Source organism: Cebus imitator, unplaced genomic scaffold (genome assembly GCF_001604975.1).
Source record: "Cebus imitator isolate Cc_AM_T3 unplaced genomic scaffold, Cebus_imitator-1.0 Scaffold111, whole genome shotgun sequence".
In the NCBI taxonomy this organism is placed as follows: domain Eukaryota; kingdom Metazoa; phylum Chordata; class Mammalia; order Primates; family Cebidae; genus Cebus; species Cebus imitator.
Window position 1 is genome coordinate 3838952 of NW_016107426.1, and position 18874 is coordinate 3857825.

General features: G+C 35.6%; 1 protein-coding gene across 1 annotated transcript in view; it reads left to right on the forward strand.

The window, feature by feature from the left end:
* LOC108311124 (fragile X mental retardation syndrome-related protein 1-like) overlaps positions 1–18874 on the forward strand; it is a 64686-nt gene that overhangs the window by 36352 nt on the left and 9460 nt on the right. The window contains 6 exon segments of the mRNA XM_037741967.1: positions 2249–2263; positions 2265–2328; positions 6610–6719; positions 13192–13278; positions 14590–14647; positions 14735–14797. Coding sequence (XP_037597895.1) covers positions 2249–2263; positions 2265–2328; positions 6610–6719; positions 13192–13278; positions 14590–14647; positions 14735–14797 — 397 coding nt within the window.

An 18874-nucleotide genomic window follows, 5' to 3' on the forward strand; every position in this document is an offset into this window, starting at 1 on the left:
GAGACGGGGTTTCACCATGTTGACCAGGATGGTCTCGATCTCTTGACCTCGTGATCCACCCGCCTTGGCCTCCCAAAGTGCTGGGATTACAGGCTTGAGCCACCGCGCCCGGCCTAATTTTTGTTTTTGAGTGCTTACTGTGTGCCATACACTGGTAGGAGTAAATGACATATATTAGAATAGCTTTTCTAGAACTTGAATTTCTGTAATACTTCATCACTAGTGAATCATGACATTTGCACGGGTAGGAAATTAGTAAGTTATTTTTAAATCGTAATTCAGCCAGGTGTAGTGGCATACACCTGTAAGTCCCATCTACTTGGGAATCTGAGGCAGGAGGATTGCTTGAGCCCATGAGTTTTAATTCAGCCAGGGCAACATAGAGTTTAAATATATATACATATATTATATATATATATATATATAATTAATATATATTTATATATAATATATATACATATAATACATATAATATATATAATATATATACATATATTTTATATATATAATATGTATACTATATATGTAAATATATATATATGTATATACACACATCTATTTTTATGTTTATAAATTGAGACCATCCTTCAAATTTGAGTAAGTGAAGTTTGTTTTGTTTTGTTTTTTAAATAAGAGACAAGGTTTTGCCATGTTGCACAGGCTGGTCTTGAACTCCTGAGCTCAGGTGATCTGCATGCCTCAGCTTCCCAGAGTGCCGGGACTATAGGCATGAGCCACTATGCCTGGCCTGGATTTTTTTTTGAATGACAATTTTGTGTCTTGACTTCTTATACATAGCTCTATGAAAAGCTTCTTTCATATGGTAAAACTGTGACTGGAGGCTTCATTTTTAATTTTGAAAACTTTAAAAGTATATAGCATAACATAGTAATTAAGAAGACAGCCAGGCATGGTAGCTCATGTATGTCACTCCAGCAGTTTTGGAGGCTGAGGCAGGAAGATCACTTGAGGCCAAGACTGAGTGGCTGCAGTGAGCTGTGGTTGTACCATTGTCCTCTAGCCTGAGTGACAGAGCCAAAGGTTCTGTCTTTCTTGTGAGGAGGAGGAAAAGAAGAAGAAAAAAAGATAGCCTTTGGAGGTATACTTCCTGGGTTGGAATCCCATCTACCACTTTAGTAGGCTTGAAGTGCGTTACTTTACTTCCTTGTCTAAGTGTTCTCATTATAAAATAATAACAGTAGTGCTTACCTTAATATAGTTCTTAAGGATGGAATATATTGTAAAAAATACTTATTGTATATAGTATGTCATGTAGTGAGCACACAATAATTTGAGCTATTTTAATATTTCTTAAAATTTTATTTGCCTTTTTTTTTTTTTTTTTAAAAAAAAAAAAAAAGGTATACTGTGTTGCTCCAGCTGGAGTGCAGTGGTGTGATCATAGCTCACTGCAGCCTCAAACTTCTGGGCTCAAGCAGTCCTCAGGCCTCAGCCTCTTGAGTAGCTGGGACTACAGGCCTGTGCTTCCATGCTGGGCCAATTTAAACATCTATCTATTTTGTAGAGAAGGGAGTTTCCTGTGTTGCCCAGGCTAGTCTCAAACTCTTGGCTTAAATGATCCTCCTACATTGGCCTCTCAGAGTGCTGGGATTACAGACATGAGCCCACCACATCTGGCCTCAGCCATGGTTATTAAAGAACAAATGTTAAAAATGAAAGTAACTTTATTGAGAGGTAGAAAGTTCATTTAGAGACTCACTCCCAACCCTCTAGTCATTTAAAATTATACTCATTAGAAATTACGAATTTTGATTATTTTATCAGACGGAAGGTACTTTTTAAAAATGCATCTCTGCAAAAATAGCTTTTTAAGTCATATATCTGATTTTGAGAATAAAATAATTCTGACAATTTAGACACTTTGTGTTCTTAACATTCAACATAAGAATTACAACCTGGGAGTATATTTAGGATTGGGTTGAAGTTTGGCTGTTCAGCAGCTGTGTAATGTAAACTCTGATACTAAATTTCTCAGCAGCTTAAAAAAGATTTTAGAAATGTTATTTTTGGTTTTAATAGTACTGACTGATTTAGGGTTTTTAAAAATGATTTTCTTAAGTACTTGGTGAATCACTTCACCTGAAATCTCTCCTCAATGGAATGAGCATAATCTTTTAGTTAAACATAATCATTCAAAATTTTCTCTTTTCTCATCTCTTTGTTGTGGATTGTGGGTTGCTTCAAAATTGAAAAAGGAATTCATTTTTACTTTTCCCCTCATCTACAGAGTGCTGATGCTGTAAAAAAAGGCTAGAGGTTTCTTGGAATTTGTGGAGGATTTTATTCAGGTTCCTAGGAATCTTGTTGGTAGGTACTTTTACTAAATGTTAAATAAACATTGTTTAGTTACATACAGCAGCTATTGAAAACTAGTCTTGTAGTCTGATAACCTTATTCCACTTATGTGTACAGTTATTTAGATAGCAATACTTATATTTTTTGGTGATAACGTTTTGTGTGACTTGTAACTTGTTTTTGTCATGTGTTAAAAAGTAAAGATGTTTGTTTCTTCTGTATAGGGTGACCCACTAATAAGGCCCAGGGTTTTTATAACAGTTTGTCATTGCAGTTTTTTGTAAGCCTTCTCATCCCATGGGATCTTTCCTATTATTCTCACTCCCTTATGGTCTTTTCATCGTTAATTTATATTCATCAAAATTATGATAGTACTTTTTGAGAAGGTATTTATGATAATTGTTTAGTGCAGAAGAAAAGTAACAGTGAACTAACAAACAATAGGGTAACAAATTCTACACAGTAGGTCCTGAGTAACAAGTTGTTGCAAAGGCATAGAATAATAAGGTAAGAACTTACTGGCAGGAGGAGAGGGATGATGATGTGAGGGGAGGTTTCACTATTAGTTATTTGACACCATTACTGAAACTGTTGTACCCCTAGATTATAGTTAAGTGACGAGAATTTGAAGCTGGTTAAATGAGCACTGTAGCTTGGAGTGTGTTAACTTGTAGCTCTGTTACTCTGCCCTGCATCTGTGCTGTCTATCTATTAGGTGCTGTGTGAGGCAATCGGGAAGGCTTTGGTTATGTGTTAAATACGCAATGACTATACCAAAAATTGACTCTTGTAAATATGTAATATAAAAAGAAGCATCAAGATAATATAGTGAGTTTATTAGAAGGGAGATGAGTTTTTGTTCCCTGTTATCTCTCAGTTTTTTTTTTTTTTGATGCTAAGGAAATACTTTCAGCTTCTTGGGTTCCATTTATATAATGTGGCCTGTTCTGTCTTTAGGAAATGATTTAACTGCAGGCGTTCTATTTGTTAAATTGTGTAAAACAAACATTAATAGAAAAATTTTAAAAAACCTCTTTCATTCTAAAAAGATTGTTTGCTTGACCATTAATGAGTAGTGCATTCAGGAAAAGTAGTTTACAAGACAGCAATTTGTTTCTTGGAATTCAACTATTAGTATTTATGTAAAAAGCCTGCCTGCCTTTTTTTTTTTTTCTGACAGTCTTGCTTTGTCACCCAGGCTGGAATCAGTGGCCTGATCTCGGCTCACCGCAGCCTCTGCCTCCCGGGTTCAAGCAATTCTCCTGCTTCAACGTCCTAAGTAGCTGGGACTACAGGCATCCGCCACCATGCTTGGCTGATTTTTGTATTTTTAGTAGAGACGGGGTTTCACCATATTGGCCAGGCTGGTCTCAAAGTCCTGACTTTGTGATCCACCTGCCTCAGCCTCCCAAAATGTTGGGATTGTAGGCGTGAGCCACCATGCCTGGCTATAAAAAGTCTTTCAGTTCTGCTCAAACATTTGGATAGGTGTGGCGTTACTGCCAGTTGTGTAAGTTCTGCTTTATTAGCTCTTGGTATGCCTTTGTTCACTGTAGTCTGAAGTGCTAGAAAGATGACTTGAAATGTTAAAATTGAATATAAACTTGAAGAACTTTATATCATAAATATACATAGGTAGGGTCCACAGTGTTATCAAATATTTATCAGTATCAAATGGAATCACCTTTCACAAGAAAGCTGCTTTTCAAAATGATACCCTTTTTTAAAAAATTGTACTTAATTGACATCTGTCAGTACTAACATTATGGTAACTGCTCCATAGAGCACAATTGAACTTTACTAAGGTCTCCTCACTTGTTGCTGTTAATTTTTTTTTTTTTTTTTTTTTTTTNGAGATGGAGCTTTGCTCTTGTTGCCCAGGCTGGAGTGCAATGGTGTGATCTCAGCTTACTGCAACCTCCGCCTCCCGGGTTCAAGCGATTCCCCTGCCTCAGCCTCCCAAGTAGCTGGGACTACAAGCATGCGCCAGCACACTTGGGCTAATTTTGTATTTTTAATAGAGACCAGGTTTTTCCATGTTGATCAGGCTGGTCTTGAACTCCCAACCTCAGGTGATCCCCCTGCCTCGGCCTCCCAAAGTGCTGGGATTACAGGCGTGAGCCACCGTGCCCAGCCGGTTCCCTCACTTGTAAAAATGATTTGGCAGTGCGTTTGTGAAAGGGAACCGGGTTTCTTTTCAATCCAAGTCTATCAATTATAAAAGAGCCTTGGTCTTAGACAGTTGTGGTCTTAGAGAGTTGAGTAAAAATTTCTGGTGTTTCAAAAATAAGAAAATTGGGTATATTAGTAGTTCTCTGATTGTTGTCTTTATTCAGTGAAGTGGTGAGTACCTGTTGTCTCTTCCTGGATCTTGTCTCCATTGGCTCTGGTGATGTGGGTTGTGTGCTCTTGAGGAAGTATACATTAGCAGTAACTGTTACACATTGTTGGAATACTCAGAAGGAGTATAAGAATTTCTATTGGTTGTCATGTGTACAGATACAATATTTCCCTCCATAATGTTTTATGGATGAAGCAGTCTTTTGAAAAATAGTACATTGTTAGTCCAAATGAAAGAAAGAACTGAGGAATAAAATGGAATGAGGACACGTGGTGGGTAAGTTCCAGCGAGAATTTCCTTCCTCGTCCAGATTCCAAGAGTTCTAAGGTGACCATTCCCATCCCTCCCAAATGAAAGGGAAAAATACCTGAACATTGATTTGAAAATGATTCAAAACCTTTCACCTCCAGAAGCCTTCCTTAATCACTTCTCTCTGTCCCTTAAGCATTTGTATTCAGTGCTCAATTTATACTACAGGTCTGCTTCAATTTGTCAATATGATCTGGAGTTTAAACTATGGAAATGGTCATTTAAAATATTGACGGTCTCTGGTGGGACTAAATAAAACTTGCAGGTAGGTTCCTACCAAGGACCCGGAAGGGTGATGGATGAGCACTCACAACCGGTATAGTTCAAAAGAAGGAAGCGGCAAAGGTTCTGGGGGAGGAATATGGTATATCAACCTAATCTTTGTTCTTCGAAAGACATTTGCTTATTTTTAGCAGGGTCAAGGATGGAGTTGCAGCTTGAGCTTCACTGTCTTAACAATGAAGGTTGCTTTTATGTGCTCCTGCTAGGTCTGCTCAGAGAAGATACATGTCATGTGAATTCCCTGCCCTACTTTTTTTTTTTTTAACCTGTTCAATTGCTGCTGCTTTTAAATTTAGGATTATTAATGGGGAATGAGGCTTGAGAGTAGGAATACAAGAGAGAAAAACCCATTATAGTCATTTCATTGTATTGACCAGTCTACTGTTGTCCTTGTTCTTATTCATTCTTTAATGGAAACTGTTTGTTCAGGCATGCAGTAGGAAAATCTTCCATTTTAACTCTTTCAACCAAGATTTAAGTTTTTGCAAAAAAAGATTTACTTAAAAAATTATTTGAGGATGTGGACTTGATAACAACTATGCTATTGCTGTTCACTAAGGGATATATCTGTTCCATATGGTGAAGGTTACTTGAATAGTACTTGCTAACTTAAGGTACACAACTCAGTGTTGCTTTGTAGTTTATGTGAGTATATGTAATCTTTACATAGATAGTTCTTCAGGGAAAGGAGCCTTTTGACCCCTTTGTTTATGAATATACTCAATAACTGCTGTTTGACAGACTTTTAAGTGTAGAAAAGTTAATTTGAATTTTATGTCGTTTTACAATATTTTATACCTAGCAAGACAACATATCATGCATATGCGTTATGTAATTTTTTATATAGCTGTGAGGTACTTTAAAAATTTTGGTTAAAATGCAATACATGTAAATATTCTAAAGTTATCTTCAAGTCATAGAAATCTTTTGGACAGATAGAAACTTGAAAATAAAAGTAAGATTGATAGATTTGTTACTTACATGAATTACGAAAGTGATATAATTAATGCCAAATTAAAATAGTTTTCTCTTTGCCTTTATGTACATATTCAGGTTTTGAATGGGTTGGATATTTAAAAAATGTGAAAGTGATAAAGGGATATTTTAAAAGTCTAGATTCTGAAAATATCTAGCACTGTTGTCATTCCCAGTTAGTAACCTTAGGCATGCTGATAGAGAAGTGAGTTTCAGATCAGGGTAAAATTCCTTGGTAGTCTATAGGGTGGGTTAATTGATAGTAAAAAGATGGAGCTTCACTGGATGGTTATAATTACTAGCAAGTTACAGTAGTTGGGCCAGTACTGAAAGAATAGCAGAATTGGTTTTTAGCTTACCATTATATTTGTTTTCTCTTACTAAAGGAAAAGTAATTGGAAAAAATGGCAAAGTTATTCAAGAAATAGTGGACAAATCTGGTGTGGTTCGGGTGAGAATTGAAGGGGACAATGAAAATAAACTACCCAGAGAAGACGTAAGTGTTTAAAATGTAATTTCTTTGCCTCTTTAAAATGTTCTTTTTTTGGCCAACTTAATAGTGGTAAAAATTTTATCTGCTAGGGGGTTTTTCCTTTTTGTTTTTAAAATTCTGTTTTTGTAATACTGCTTTATACACTTAGAAAACAAGTCACTTTCTACTGTGTGGGTGTCGTTCTTCGTTGTTTCGGTACTACTTCAGTAAAAAAAAGCAAGTTCATGATAAAAAGATGTCTATTTGATAATCTTAACAGTTATCTTTCATACGTAGAGTGTAAAGCTATAGAATTTGATACTTTCAAAGGAATTTTTAATTTGAATAGGCTTTGGTATACGGGTGGTTTTTGGTTACATGGTTAAGGTTCTTCAGTGGCGATTTCTGAGATTTCGGTGCACCTGTCACTTGAGCAGTGGACACTGTACCCAATATGTAATCTTTTATCCCTCACTCCCCCAACCTTCCTCCCCACTGAGTCCCCAAAGTCCATTATAGCATTCTTTTGCCTTTGCATCCTCATAGCTTAGCTCCCCCTTACAAGTGAGAACATATGTTATTTGGTTTTCCATTCCTGATTTACTTTACTTAGAATAATGGACTCCATCCAAGTTTCTCAAAAAAAAATGTTATTTTGTTCCTTTTTATGGCTGAGTAATATTCCATGGTGTAGCTATATATAGCACGTTTTCTTTTTACCACTCATTGGTTTATGGGCACTTAGGTAGGTTCCATATCTTTGCTGTTGTGAACCATGCTGACAAAGGAATTGTAGATCACACTCTCCTTAACTATTTTATAGAATCTGAAAGTATTGACCTTTTTTTTTTTTTTTCTGAGATGGAATCTCGCACTGTTGCCAGGTTGGAGTGCAGTGGCACAATCTCGGCGCAGTGCAGCCTCTGCCTCCCAGGTTCAAGCAGTTCTCCTGCCTTAGCCTCTTGAATAGCTGGGACTACAGGCGGGCACTGCCATACCCAGCTAATTTTTGTATTATTTTTAGTAGAGACGGGGTTTCACCATGTTGGGCAGGTTGGTCTCAATCTCTTGACCTCTTGATCTACCTGCCTCACCCTCCCAAAGTGCTGGGATTATGGGCGTGAGCCACTGGGCCTGGCCGACCTTTTCTTAATTGAAATCCTCTTATGCTTTTACGTTGCTATTAATTCTGATTCTGGCTTTCTAAAAATTTTCATCTTTTTTCCCACATGTTGATATTTTGTCCCTAATTTTGTTCTTTACTCCTTGTACATCATTTTAAGGATCTCACATTTATGGCTTCAGTGGTCCGCTCTATATGCTTAAGCTTTGTGTGCCTGAATATAAGACAAGGGTTTTTTTATAAAATAATCAGAAAATAGTCACAACTGCTTTAGCTTTGCACAGCAGGGCATTGTATAGGGAGTTTGTTAACCTGTTGGATACAGGATCTGTCTTTTAAAAAGAGAAAACTATATATTTAGCCCAACCAAGTATTGGTATTATAAAGATGTTAAAGATAGCCACTTCCTTTATTCCTTTTAATTAGAATGTGGAGGTGAGTATACTAAGAATAAATGAGGAACAATAAATGTTTAGGTATCATCACACAAATGAATACTTGTGGCTTGGAATGCTGTTTTCAGTAATTTTATTCTACACTGCTTTAAAAAGTACAAATCTCACAGAACTTACTCTTCATAAGTACTTCTGCCCCATTTTGCATTATTTTAAGATAGCTTAAGATAGAGATTAAGGCCGGGCGTGGTGGCTCACGCCTGTAATCCCAGCACTTTGGGAGGCTAAGGTGGGTGGATCACCTGGGGTCAGGAGTTTGAGACCAGCCTGTCCAACATGGAAAAACCCCATCTCTGCTAAAAATACAGAATTAGCTGGGCGTGGTGGCACATGCCTGTAATCCCAGCTACTCCGGAGGCCGAAGCAGGAGAATTGCTTGAACCCTGAAAGGCGGAGGTTGTGGTGAGCTGAGATTGCACCATTGCACTCCATCCTGGGAAACAAGAATGAAACTCCGTCTCAAAATATATAAGGATTAAAACTGATGGTCTCATGCCATTATTATTGGCACCTTTTTTTGTTATGCTTAGTAAAACTAATGGTAAGATGAGTGCGGAACAATTTGGCATACAACCACTGCCTAAACGTTTGTGTTAAAATCATGGTAGTGATTGGCCAGAACCATTAACTTGCTCAACTGTGAATTTCTAAGTGTGAGATTAATGTCTTCTCTTAGCTTGATTTATTCCCAGTTGCTTTTCAGTATTTATTTTGTTGTAACAAGCATATTCTTCTAGGTTTTCCTTCATAAGTAAGAATTTACTGTACTTTCTTGTTTGTAGTTTTGGCCATTGTTACTGTCATTTCTGTGAGAGGGCCAAGAGACGTAAATGCTTGCAGAGGCCAACCAGTTACACAATTAGGCAAGTTGGACTGTGTAAGATAGGGATGGAGAGGACATTGCCTTTCTTCATAGGGAATGCGTGCCTTATTTTTTGCTACAGTGATATGTTTTGAGAAGCAGGAAACATATAATATACAAATTTTCAGTTTTCAAAACACCGCATGCTAAAATAAATCCGAAGGTTAGTATTGGCTTATTGGTGCCACCATTTCACAATTTAAGTTGGAGACTCAGTCTATAACTTCTTTACTCCGAAGGCTTTGGTGATCTGTCGCTAGCATGAAGTGATGTTTTCTACATGTGTACTATAGTAATTACTGTCTTTATAATTGGGTTTTTAATGATAGGCTTTCAGTCTTACTTACGTTTTGTTTTCTGGTATATGTCTCCAAACCAGTTTATGAACTCCTTGAAATCAGGAAGTCAAATCTGAACTCCCATATTTTTCATTCTCCCCTATGACTATGAATTGAGTAGAACGGCAGTGGGGGGGGTTGAATTTTTAATTATAAAAGTTTAAGTAAAGGTTAGAATAACAGATAAGTATAATATCAAAAATAGATGTGTATCTGTGCTTTCTCCATGTCTCTCCTTTCCTCGTCATGTCTCCCAGGCTTTAACCTGTTTAAGCCGCTATTGCATGCTTTTGTTTTGCTGTTAAAAACAACACTGACTGGGCACCATGGCTCATGCCCCAGCACTTTGGGAGGCCGAGGCAGGTAGATTACAAGATCAAAAGTTTAGGACCAGCCTGGCTGTCTCTACTAAAAATACAAAAATATTAGCCAGGCATGGTGGCAGGTGCCTGTAATCCCAGCTACTCAGGAGGCTGAGGTAGAGAATTGCTTGAACCCAGGAGGTGGAGGTTGCAGGGAGCTGAGATCACGCCACTGCACTCCAGCCTGGGAAACGAGAGCGAAACTGTCTCTAAATAAATAAATAAATACATACATAAATACTATAAAAACCGTGCTGTAGTGAACATCCCCTGTGACTCTTTGCCAACTATAAATGGAGAGGAAATTCTCCATGTTGCCCAGTCTGGTCTTGAACCTGGGCTCAAGTGATCCATGTGATAGATCAGAGGTTTTATAGTATTTAAATTTTTAGAGCTTCATAATTATTTTCTCACACATTTCTATCACCAGTGTAGGAAATAGGTCTGTTTTACACATATTTTCAGTATTAGGTTTTATCAAACTTTAGTTAATGCCGTTACAGAAAGTGTACCACGTTATCTTTCTATATGCTTAAAAGATACTTATTTTTCTGTGAACTTTTTGTCCTTTATATATTTTTTGTCTTCAGTATTAGTGGGTTATAAGACTATTTTGCAGTTTTGTATGTGTAGCAAATATTCCTTGTTAATTTTGACTTGATTTCTTTTTTCCTGAGCAGGTATTTAAACATTTTTATATTGTTGGATTTTTTTTTTTTAGGCTTTTGCTTTATGACGGATTTTCTGTCATGCTTGGCAGGGTCTTTCCTGCTCCTGGATCATTCAGAAATACATTATATTCCTGTTTTTGTTGTTGTTGGTTTTTAGTGCATAAACTTTTTGCCCCGGTTGATACGTATTTGGTGCAAGGTGTCAGGAATAGGAATTCAGATTTTTCTTCGTGCTGATTATCTCAGTGTTAATGTTAAATAAAAATAATCAGTTTTTAGCATTTTTTTTAAACAACCTTTTAAGTTTCACTTAAATAACTTAGAAAAAATGAACTCATATTCATTAGTAATCCTTTACCCTTTAGAGTTTACCATTCCTTTTTTATGGCGTAAAGGTGATAACATTTCCCATTGAAGGTCAAGACACTGTACTTTTTATTCCATTCAGGTCATCTGTCTGGAATGACTTTCTCTTTATGTATTTGGCAAGATTTTATTTATTTTTAACATTTTCTTTACACAACATTATTCTTTCTTACTCCATTAACTTTCCACACCTGGACTTGTGTAATTCACATTCTCCATAAAATTCCTGTTTTTTGGTCATATCATTAATGATGTACAATGAATTTTTTATAAGAATGTTTAGTATATTTTTTTTCCTGAGATTGACAGAAACTTTATTCTTACACCTTAGCGTAAGATCCTGGCAGTTAACAAATAGATACTATTTGGAATTAGGTAACTAGATAAAATTGGCTGGCTCAGTTGCTAATTTTATGCCTTCAGCAAGTTATTTTGTTAACTGTAAAGCTAGGATACTCTTTCTTAGTTAATTTTTTAATGAACATTAAATAAAATATATGGAATGCATAATACAGTCCTGAAAACAGGGTATGTGCTAAAGATTTTTTTAGGTCCTTGCCTCCCCACCCCTTTTTTAATTTACTTTGAATGCCCTTTTATCTGCTTGAGAACCCCTAAGGACACCGTTAGTTTCCCTCCTTTCATGCCTTCATAGTTGAAGTAACTTCTTCACAGTCACTGTGAACCTTCATAATAGCTGTGCTGTATCCTAGCACTTGCCCTGTTGCCTAAGTTTTAAATCAACCATATCTATTTAAAAATCATTGTAATTTTTAAAAAATTACTTTGAAAATAATTGAGTCACATATAGAACTAAAATTTCTTAACCCATGCTTAGTTTCATATTTAGAACCAAAAATCCCTAAGCCATTCTGTGTAAGTATCTGTTAGAAACTTCTGTAAAACGAAGAAAATTAGAGACATGGAAACTGAATTGGGGAAGATTATTTAAGCTTTACTCTCATTCTTCTCAGCCATTAAGAAGCTGGAAGTATGTTTTTTTAAAGAGGAAAATTTCAGTGTGCCATCTTATTTTTCTCTTCTGCCACTTTTTAAAAACCTTCTATTCAGACAGCAAAGTAAACCAAGTCTGGCCTAATACTTTGATTTAGTTTAATACTTCTACGTATCTTAATAATTCCTTTAATTTTACATTGTGTAAATATTTATGCTCTGGAGTTGATATTTCTTTTAGTGGTCAGGAAGTACCTCTTGTGGTACATTCAAGATTTTGTTACCTGAGCATGTACTGTAGGGATAACTAGGCAAATGAGCTTTATTATGTTTTAAAGCTATACGTACTAAGGTGATATATCTAGTCTGTAAGTTTATTGCCAGTTTGAAGGAACATTTTGTTTGTTTGATTTTGGAGACAGCCTTGCTCTGTTGTCCAGGCTGGAGGGCAGTGGCACAATCTTGGCTCACTGCAACCTCTGCCTCCCACACTAAAGCTCTCTTCCCGCCTCCGCCACCCAAGTAACTGGGACTACAGGCATGTGCTACCATGTCAGCTAAGTTTTGTATATTTTGTGGAGACAGGGTTTCTCCATGTTGCCCAGTCTGGTTTTGAACTCAAGTGATCCACCTGCCTCGGCCTCCCAAAATGCTAGGATTGTAGGTGTGAGTCACTGTGACCTGCCAGAAAATCACCTTAACTTTAAACGTTGACTTACATACTTGGAAAATTAAATTGATTATAAATCAGAAAACTTGGTATAAACTGATTTTTAAAAATGATTTTTAAAGTCTTTAATGCACAGTACACAATTTATAGTAGTAAATTGTGGTGCAAATATGACAAGTTACTGAAAATCTGAGTATTTCAACTTACATGGATTTTAGCATTTTTTTCCCCTTTAAATCTTGAAGTTTAGTACATGTAAATTGCTGTGTGTTTCAGAAAAGTTTTCCTAATTATATATTAGGGCTGGGTATGGTGGCTCATGCCTGTAATCTCTACACTTTGGGAAGCCAATAATCACAGCCCTTTGGTAATGCAAGGCAGGAGGATCGCTTGAGGCCAGGAGTTGGGCAACAGACCAAGACCCTGTCTCTATAAAAACTTTTTAAAAATCTCTGGTTTTGATGATATGCATCTGTAGTCCCAGCAACTCTGGAGGCTGAGACCGGAGAATCACCTGAGCCCAGGAGTTTGATGCTGCAGTGAGCCCTGGTGGGCAACGGAGCAAAATGTCATCTCAAGAAAAAGACACACGCAGGCACACGTGTGCCTGTCAGTTTCACATCACTTTCAGGCTAGAACTTTGTTAAAATATTAAATACTAAACACTCTTTTTTTTTTTTTTTTTTTTAAAACAGGGTATGGTTCCATTTGTATTTGTTGGCACTAAAGAAAGCATTGGAAATGTGCAAGTTCTTTTAGAGTATCATATTGCTTATCTAAAGGTTTGTATATGGTTCATACTATATTCTGATATCATTGTTTGTGCATTTACCACATAAACGTTGTACACTTACTGCAAATTTAAAATGTCCTCACATTAAACATTTTATATTTGAAGTAAATTTCAAATCTTTAAATATTTTTGTTAATTCAGCTTCAGATTTGCCATTTTTCTACATGAGAATTTAAAAAGTCCTTTGTCATCATAAAATAACTGCCTTTGTGGGCATAGTTTCTCTTCTCTCTGAGCTTTTATATTTCTTTCCTTATTGTTTAAGAAATGGTTACTTTGTTTTCATGTGATTTGACTCTCCATCACTTATGTATCTGCATGTTCATACTGAAGCTGTTTTGTTTTTACTTTCGTACTTTAGGTACAAATAGGGTACAGAACCAGGAGTGACGTGGGGCTTCCTTGGTAACTTTGGCATTATGCAGATCATCTCCACTATGTCCACAGATACTGTTCAAACCATTGTTACCAAAATAGTCTAGAGTTGATACACAAAGAGCAAGGGTTTTAGAAAAACATGACCTATAGATTATTAAACATTCTATTTTCTCCTCTTTGCCTTTTATTCCTGCCTGCTGTGTTTCCCTTTTTGATGTATATCCTCACCTGCTCTCACTCTCTACTATGTTTTCTCTCGTATCATTGCTGCTAATATTTTGAAACCTCTCTGATAATGTCATTCCTTTTCTTTTGCAATTCATCTATATATGAAAAATTGCAATTAAAACTGGCATTTTAAAGCCAGCGCTGCATCTTTCAGTACTCATTTTAACCAAGAGCTTTCTCTACACATTGAACCTTTGCATCCTGTAATTACCAGAATTTCTGAATGACCAAGTCTAGCATTCTTCTACTATGTCACAACTGAGGTGTCACTCCTTTGATAGGAAAGTAGCTTGTTAATAGCTACTGTTATTACCTGTATCTCATTGGTACAGGTTGTTACCTGTATCTCATTGAGCAGTCCTAACTCTTTAAGGGCAAAATGTGGTAATAATGTATAATTATTAGCTATTTAATAAATAACTTATTCTAAAGCTGTTAATCATTCCCTTGCTTGTGGAGAGCCTATGTCATCTTTTACATTTCATGCCTGTAGCAGCATGTTTGGCACCCTCTAGGCCGTACAGTAAATGTTGAACTGAAACAGCAAATGATCTCATAAGTTCTGTTGACAGGAACACAATGCTTTTTACCATGTAATTGCCGAAGGTTGTAGCTTTGGTAGGGAGTACAGCTCTAGCTCTAGGCTTTAAGAAGACAAAAGGTCACATACAACTCTTTTTTGTTTTGATTGTAGGAAGTAGAACAGCTAAGAATGGAACGCCTACAGATTGATGAACAGCTACGACAGATTGGTATGGGTTTCAGACCTTCTTCCACCAGAGGGCCTGAAAAAGAGAAAGGATATGCCACTGATGAAAGTACCGTCTCTTCTGTGCAAGGTTCTAGATCTTATAGTGGAAGAGGCAGAGGTCGTCGGGGCCCTAATTACACCTCCGGTTATGGTAAAAAAACCTTTTTTTGTTTTTTTTGGTAATAGTAGTAGTAGTGATAGCACTGTAGTTATAGTTCAGGTGCTCTAACACATTTTCTTATAATTCATTACTCTATCTTGGCTTTGAGGGTAGAAGGTAGTTCTGAAGGTTTAGTACATTTCTTAATAAAGTGATGGTATACATTAAAATGACAGTAAAATTGAAAATTTCCAAGCAGTTACGTAATGAAGCAAAGTATGTTTTTAAGTTGGTAGTTCAAAATTATGTTTACTATAAATATTTAGAAAGAATACATATGTAACTTGTTTTGCAGATATTTTGCTAGTACAGTTTTATACCTTTCCCAGTAAATACCTAGTAATGGTGGTGATACTTTTAGGAATCATCTTTGTCTACCCTCTTAAAGTAAAAAATGAAAAGTATGTGAATCACTGCCAAGATTGTGTATAGCAAGTCTTTGCTAGCTTTTAAAAAGTACTTTATTGACTCATTTGGCATGTTTGAATATATTAACATCTCATAAACATTTCACTAAAATGAAGGCTCTAAAAGCCAGAATCTAATTTAATACTTTATAAATGAACATTTTCTAAAATATATTTCACTGTGAGGATTGGGTCTAACCCAGGTAGGAAGAGGACAGTGGAGTGGTGATAATCTACAATTCTCTAATCCTCAATTCTCCCTTATTCTTCTTCAGCTTTGAAGTTGTTCCGTTTTTCTCCATTTGGACTTGGATCTTAGCAGTGCCTGATTTGTTTTTTGCCTTCGCCTGTTTTCTTTTCTCTTTTCCGTTCCTTCTCTTCACTCCTGTACTTAACCTCTTTTGAGGAAGTACTTTATAAATCCTTTTTAAAAATGTAAGGCATTTGAGGAAAATAGAGATAAATGCAAATTTCATGATTAATTGAAGGATAATCTAATGCTGTAAAAGTTCCAGTGAGCTTGAACTATCTTCCATTTGTTGTAGAGTTGTAAGTTTGTGTCCCTCCCCGTTAATATCATATCTTTATATTCTGATTTTCTTACATACATATTTTTATTTAACGCTGTATTGAAACCTAAAAAGCAAAATTCTCATAACGTTCAGCATATAAGGGTCTGCAAATTGCAAACTATTACTATATTCCTGAAAATACATTTAATGCAAAAGACAGTTAACCAGTAATCACATAGAAATTATATTCTCATTGATTTTTGAAGCATACCTATTATTAGCATAATTAAATTGGGCTTATTGGATGATGAGTATGATGAATTCATTGAAGAATTTTATTAGCCTCTGGGAATTCTGCTTATTGATGAGAGCTTTACTCTGGCAAAATGCTTTTGTTGAGATTAGATAATGAATTTATATGAGAGGTAGAAAAACAACATCTGGGTTTAAGGAAGCTGTGCAAATTGTTCAGTAGATGGCAGTCTTAGCTCTGAGTCTTTGCAGAATTAATACCATTTTATTTCTTGAAATAGTTATTTAACGTGAGTGGGCTTGAAAAAACAAGAAAACATTTGAATGTGGTTGTAGATGTTCATGTATACTTTATATCAGAGGGACTTTTAGGTGATTTTATATATATATGAGATGTATATAGATAGATAGATATATAGATAGGTATATACCGAGTACTATAATTCATCAGTTTAATAGAAACTGTAAGAAACATTTCCCAGTGTAACATCTCTGAAGTTGTTATGTGTGTTAAATTGGACATCTTACAACTTTAATTAGCAGTATTTTTTCTTTTTTAATGGCACGTAAAATAATACCTTATAATTGATGTCATCTTGGATTTGATAAAACGTGATTATTTTTAGCTATTAAGCTTAGCACAAAAAACCATTGAAATTGATGTATACCATCTCATACCATCTCCTGATAAGGTGAATTTAGAAGTTTAAGGTGAAAATATGATTTCAAAATTGGTGAAAAACATGATGTCATGGAGACATTTAAAATTAAGTTAGTGTCGCTACTTTTAAACTTGTTTAAAAAGACTTTGAATCACCAACTTGTATTTTACAAAATTGAGGGGTTAGATGAATGGTTTCGCTGTTTTCCTTATTCACTTTAACTGCAGTAATAAATTACCACAGACTTGTAGGCTTGAACCACAGAAATTTATTGCCTTACAGTTCTGTTGGTCAGAAGGCTGAGATGGGTTTCACTAGGCTAAAGTCTTGTCAGCTGGGGTACCTTTATTTCTGGAAGGTCTAGGCAGAGATTCCCTTTTCTGAAGTTGAGAAAGTTTCTCTACTTTGAAAGACCCAATGAGATTAGTTTGAACCCACCTGGATAATCCAGGATAATCTCTCTCTCTCTCATGGTCTTTAACCTTAGTCACATTTGCAGAGTCCTTTTTGCTATCCCAGAAACATTTAATATGAGTTATTAAGAGTTTTTAATAATCTTGAGCACTAGTCAGTTCATTAAAATTTTGGGGGGTTTGGCCTCAATATCTGTGTTAACTGTCGAAATCTATTATTTAGACATTTCTTCTGAGTATCTTGAATTCTATATGTAGGTTAAATTTAAGGAACACTTTCCTTGCTGTGACACTGGGTTAGATAAATATTACACTAGATTTCTAAGGATATTTGAATAGGAACTTTTGAGAGAATCTTCAAAATTAGGTATTCTTGATTTGCCCTGAATTTTGGTAATGTTTTCAGGTAGGGTATGTTTGTAAATAAATTCAGAAGTTCTTAAACATTCCAAAGGTTTTTTTCACTATTCAAGGAAAGATAAATTGCCTTCATTGCAACTTCTGTATTAATAAAATGCTTTTTGTCATTTGGAGAAATAAATGTTAGGGAAGATTAATTCCGTTTCCTGAGGTTCTGTTTCCCAACAAAGAATTGAAAGTGAGTGAATAATAGAAACTTGATGTATTCAAGTTTACATTTTATTCCCTGCACCCTTAATACTTACAACTTTTTATGTCTGAAGAGCTCTTGCTTGCATTTTTTCTCAAATGATTGTGGAGCTTAAATATAGGGAACTTCAAGGTGTTTCATGAAATCACTCTTGTCTGAGAGTTTAGCAAATGAACTTCAAAATAATGCAGCAGATTTTTTGCTTGGAAAATTGTTACATACTTTGCTAGGCATTTGAGGACTTATAAGATGGAGTACAACCCTGTATCATAGATGAATTCTGAAGTAATTCCAAAGGGGAAGAAAATAACACAGCACAGCCTATGATAGATAAGGGGTGATTTTAGGATAATAAAAATGGGGTGAGATCTGTTTTTAGTTATGGTGGTCTGAAGTTAGAAATTGAACTAGGCTATGAAGGAGACGTATTTGGTCATATATAAGGGAAAGAGGAAGCGGCATCCCAGAACCAGTAAGTGGAAATGAGTATGATAGTGATTGAGTCATATGCATTTGACACTTTAATTACAACAATGATTAAATAATGATACTGTAGGTTTCTGATGAAATCTTTCTAGTGTTTAAATAAATTTTTGAAAGGTCACCATTACAATAGTTGTGGTGTTAGAAATGGTGCCACTATGCCCAGCTAATTTGTATTTTTAGTAGAGACAGGGTTTCACCGTGTTGGCCAGTCTGGTCTCGAACGCCTGACCTCGTGATCTGCCTGCCTTGGCCTCACAAAGTGCTGGGATTACCGGCGTGAGCCATTAAATGCAAAAAGTAAAAGTAATTACTTTTAATGACCAAAACCGCAATTTAAGGCACTTGCCAGTAAAATATGCTATTATTTTAACCTACTGGGAAAGACACTTCGAACTTATTATATAGATGCCCTCAATTATAAGAAATGTATCTTATAATTGTTTCATACTTTAAAATGTTTCATACTTTTATTTCATACATTTTAGAGATGTTAATATATGAAAAAAAGTCTACCCTAGAATCAGTGAAATAATGGTGAGATACACTATACAGTTAAACTATTCATTTTTCTAAATATTACTCTCAAATATTGGATAGAAGTTATTTTTATTGTACTAATAATTTAGGTTACTAAAACTCAAATGAGCAGAATCATTTGACTAAAGTACATTTTAATATTGATATATGATGTTCTTGTATGTTTTCTTTCTTTCCTTTTTCTCCTTT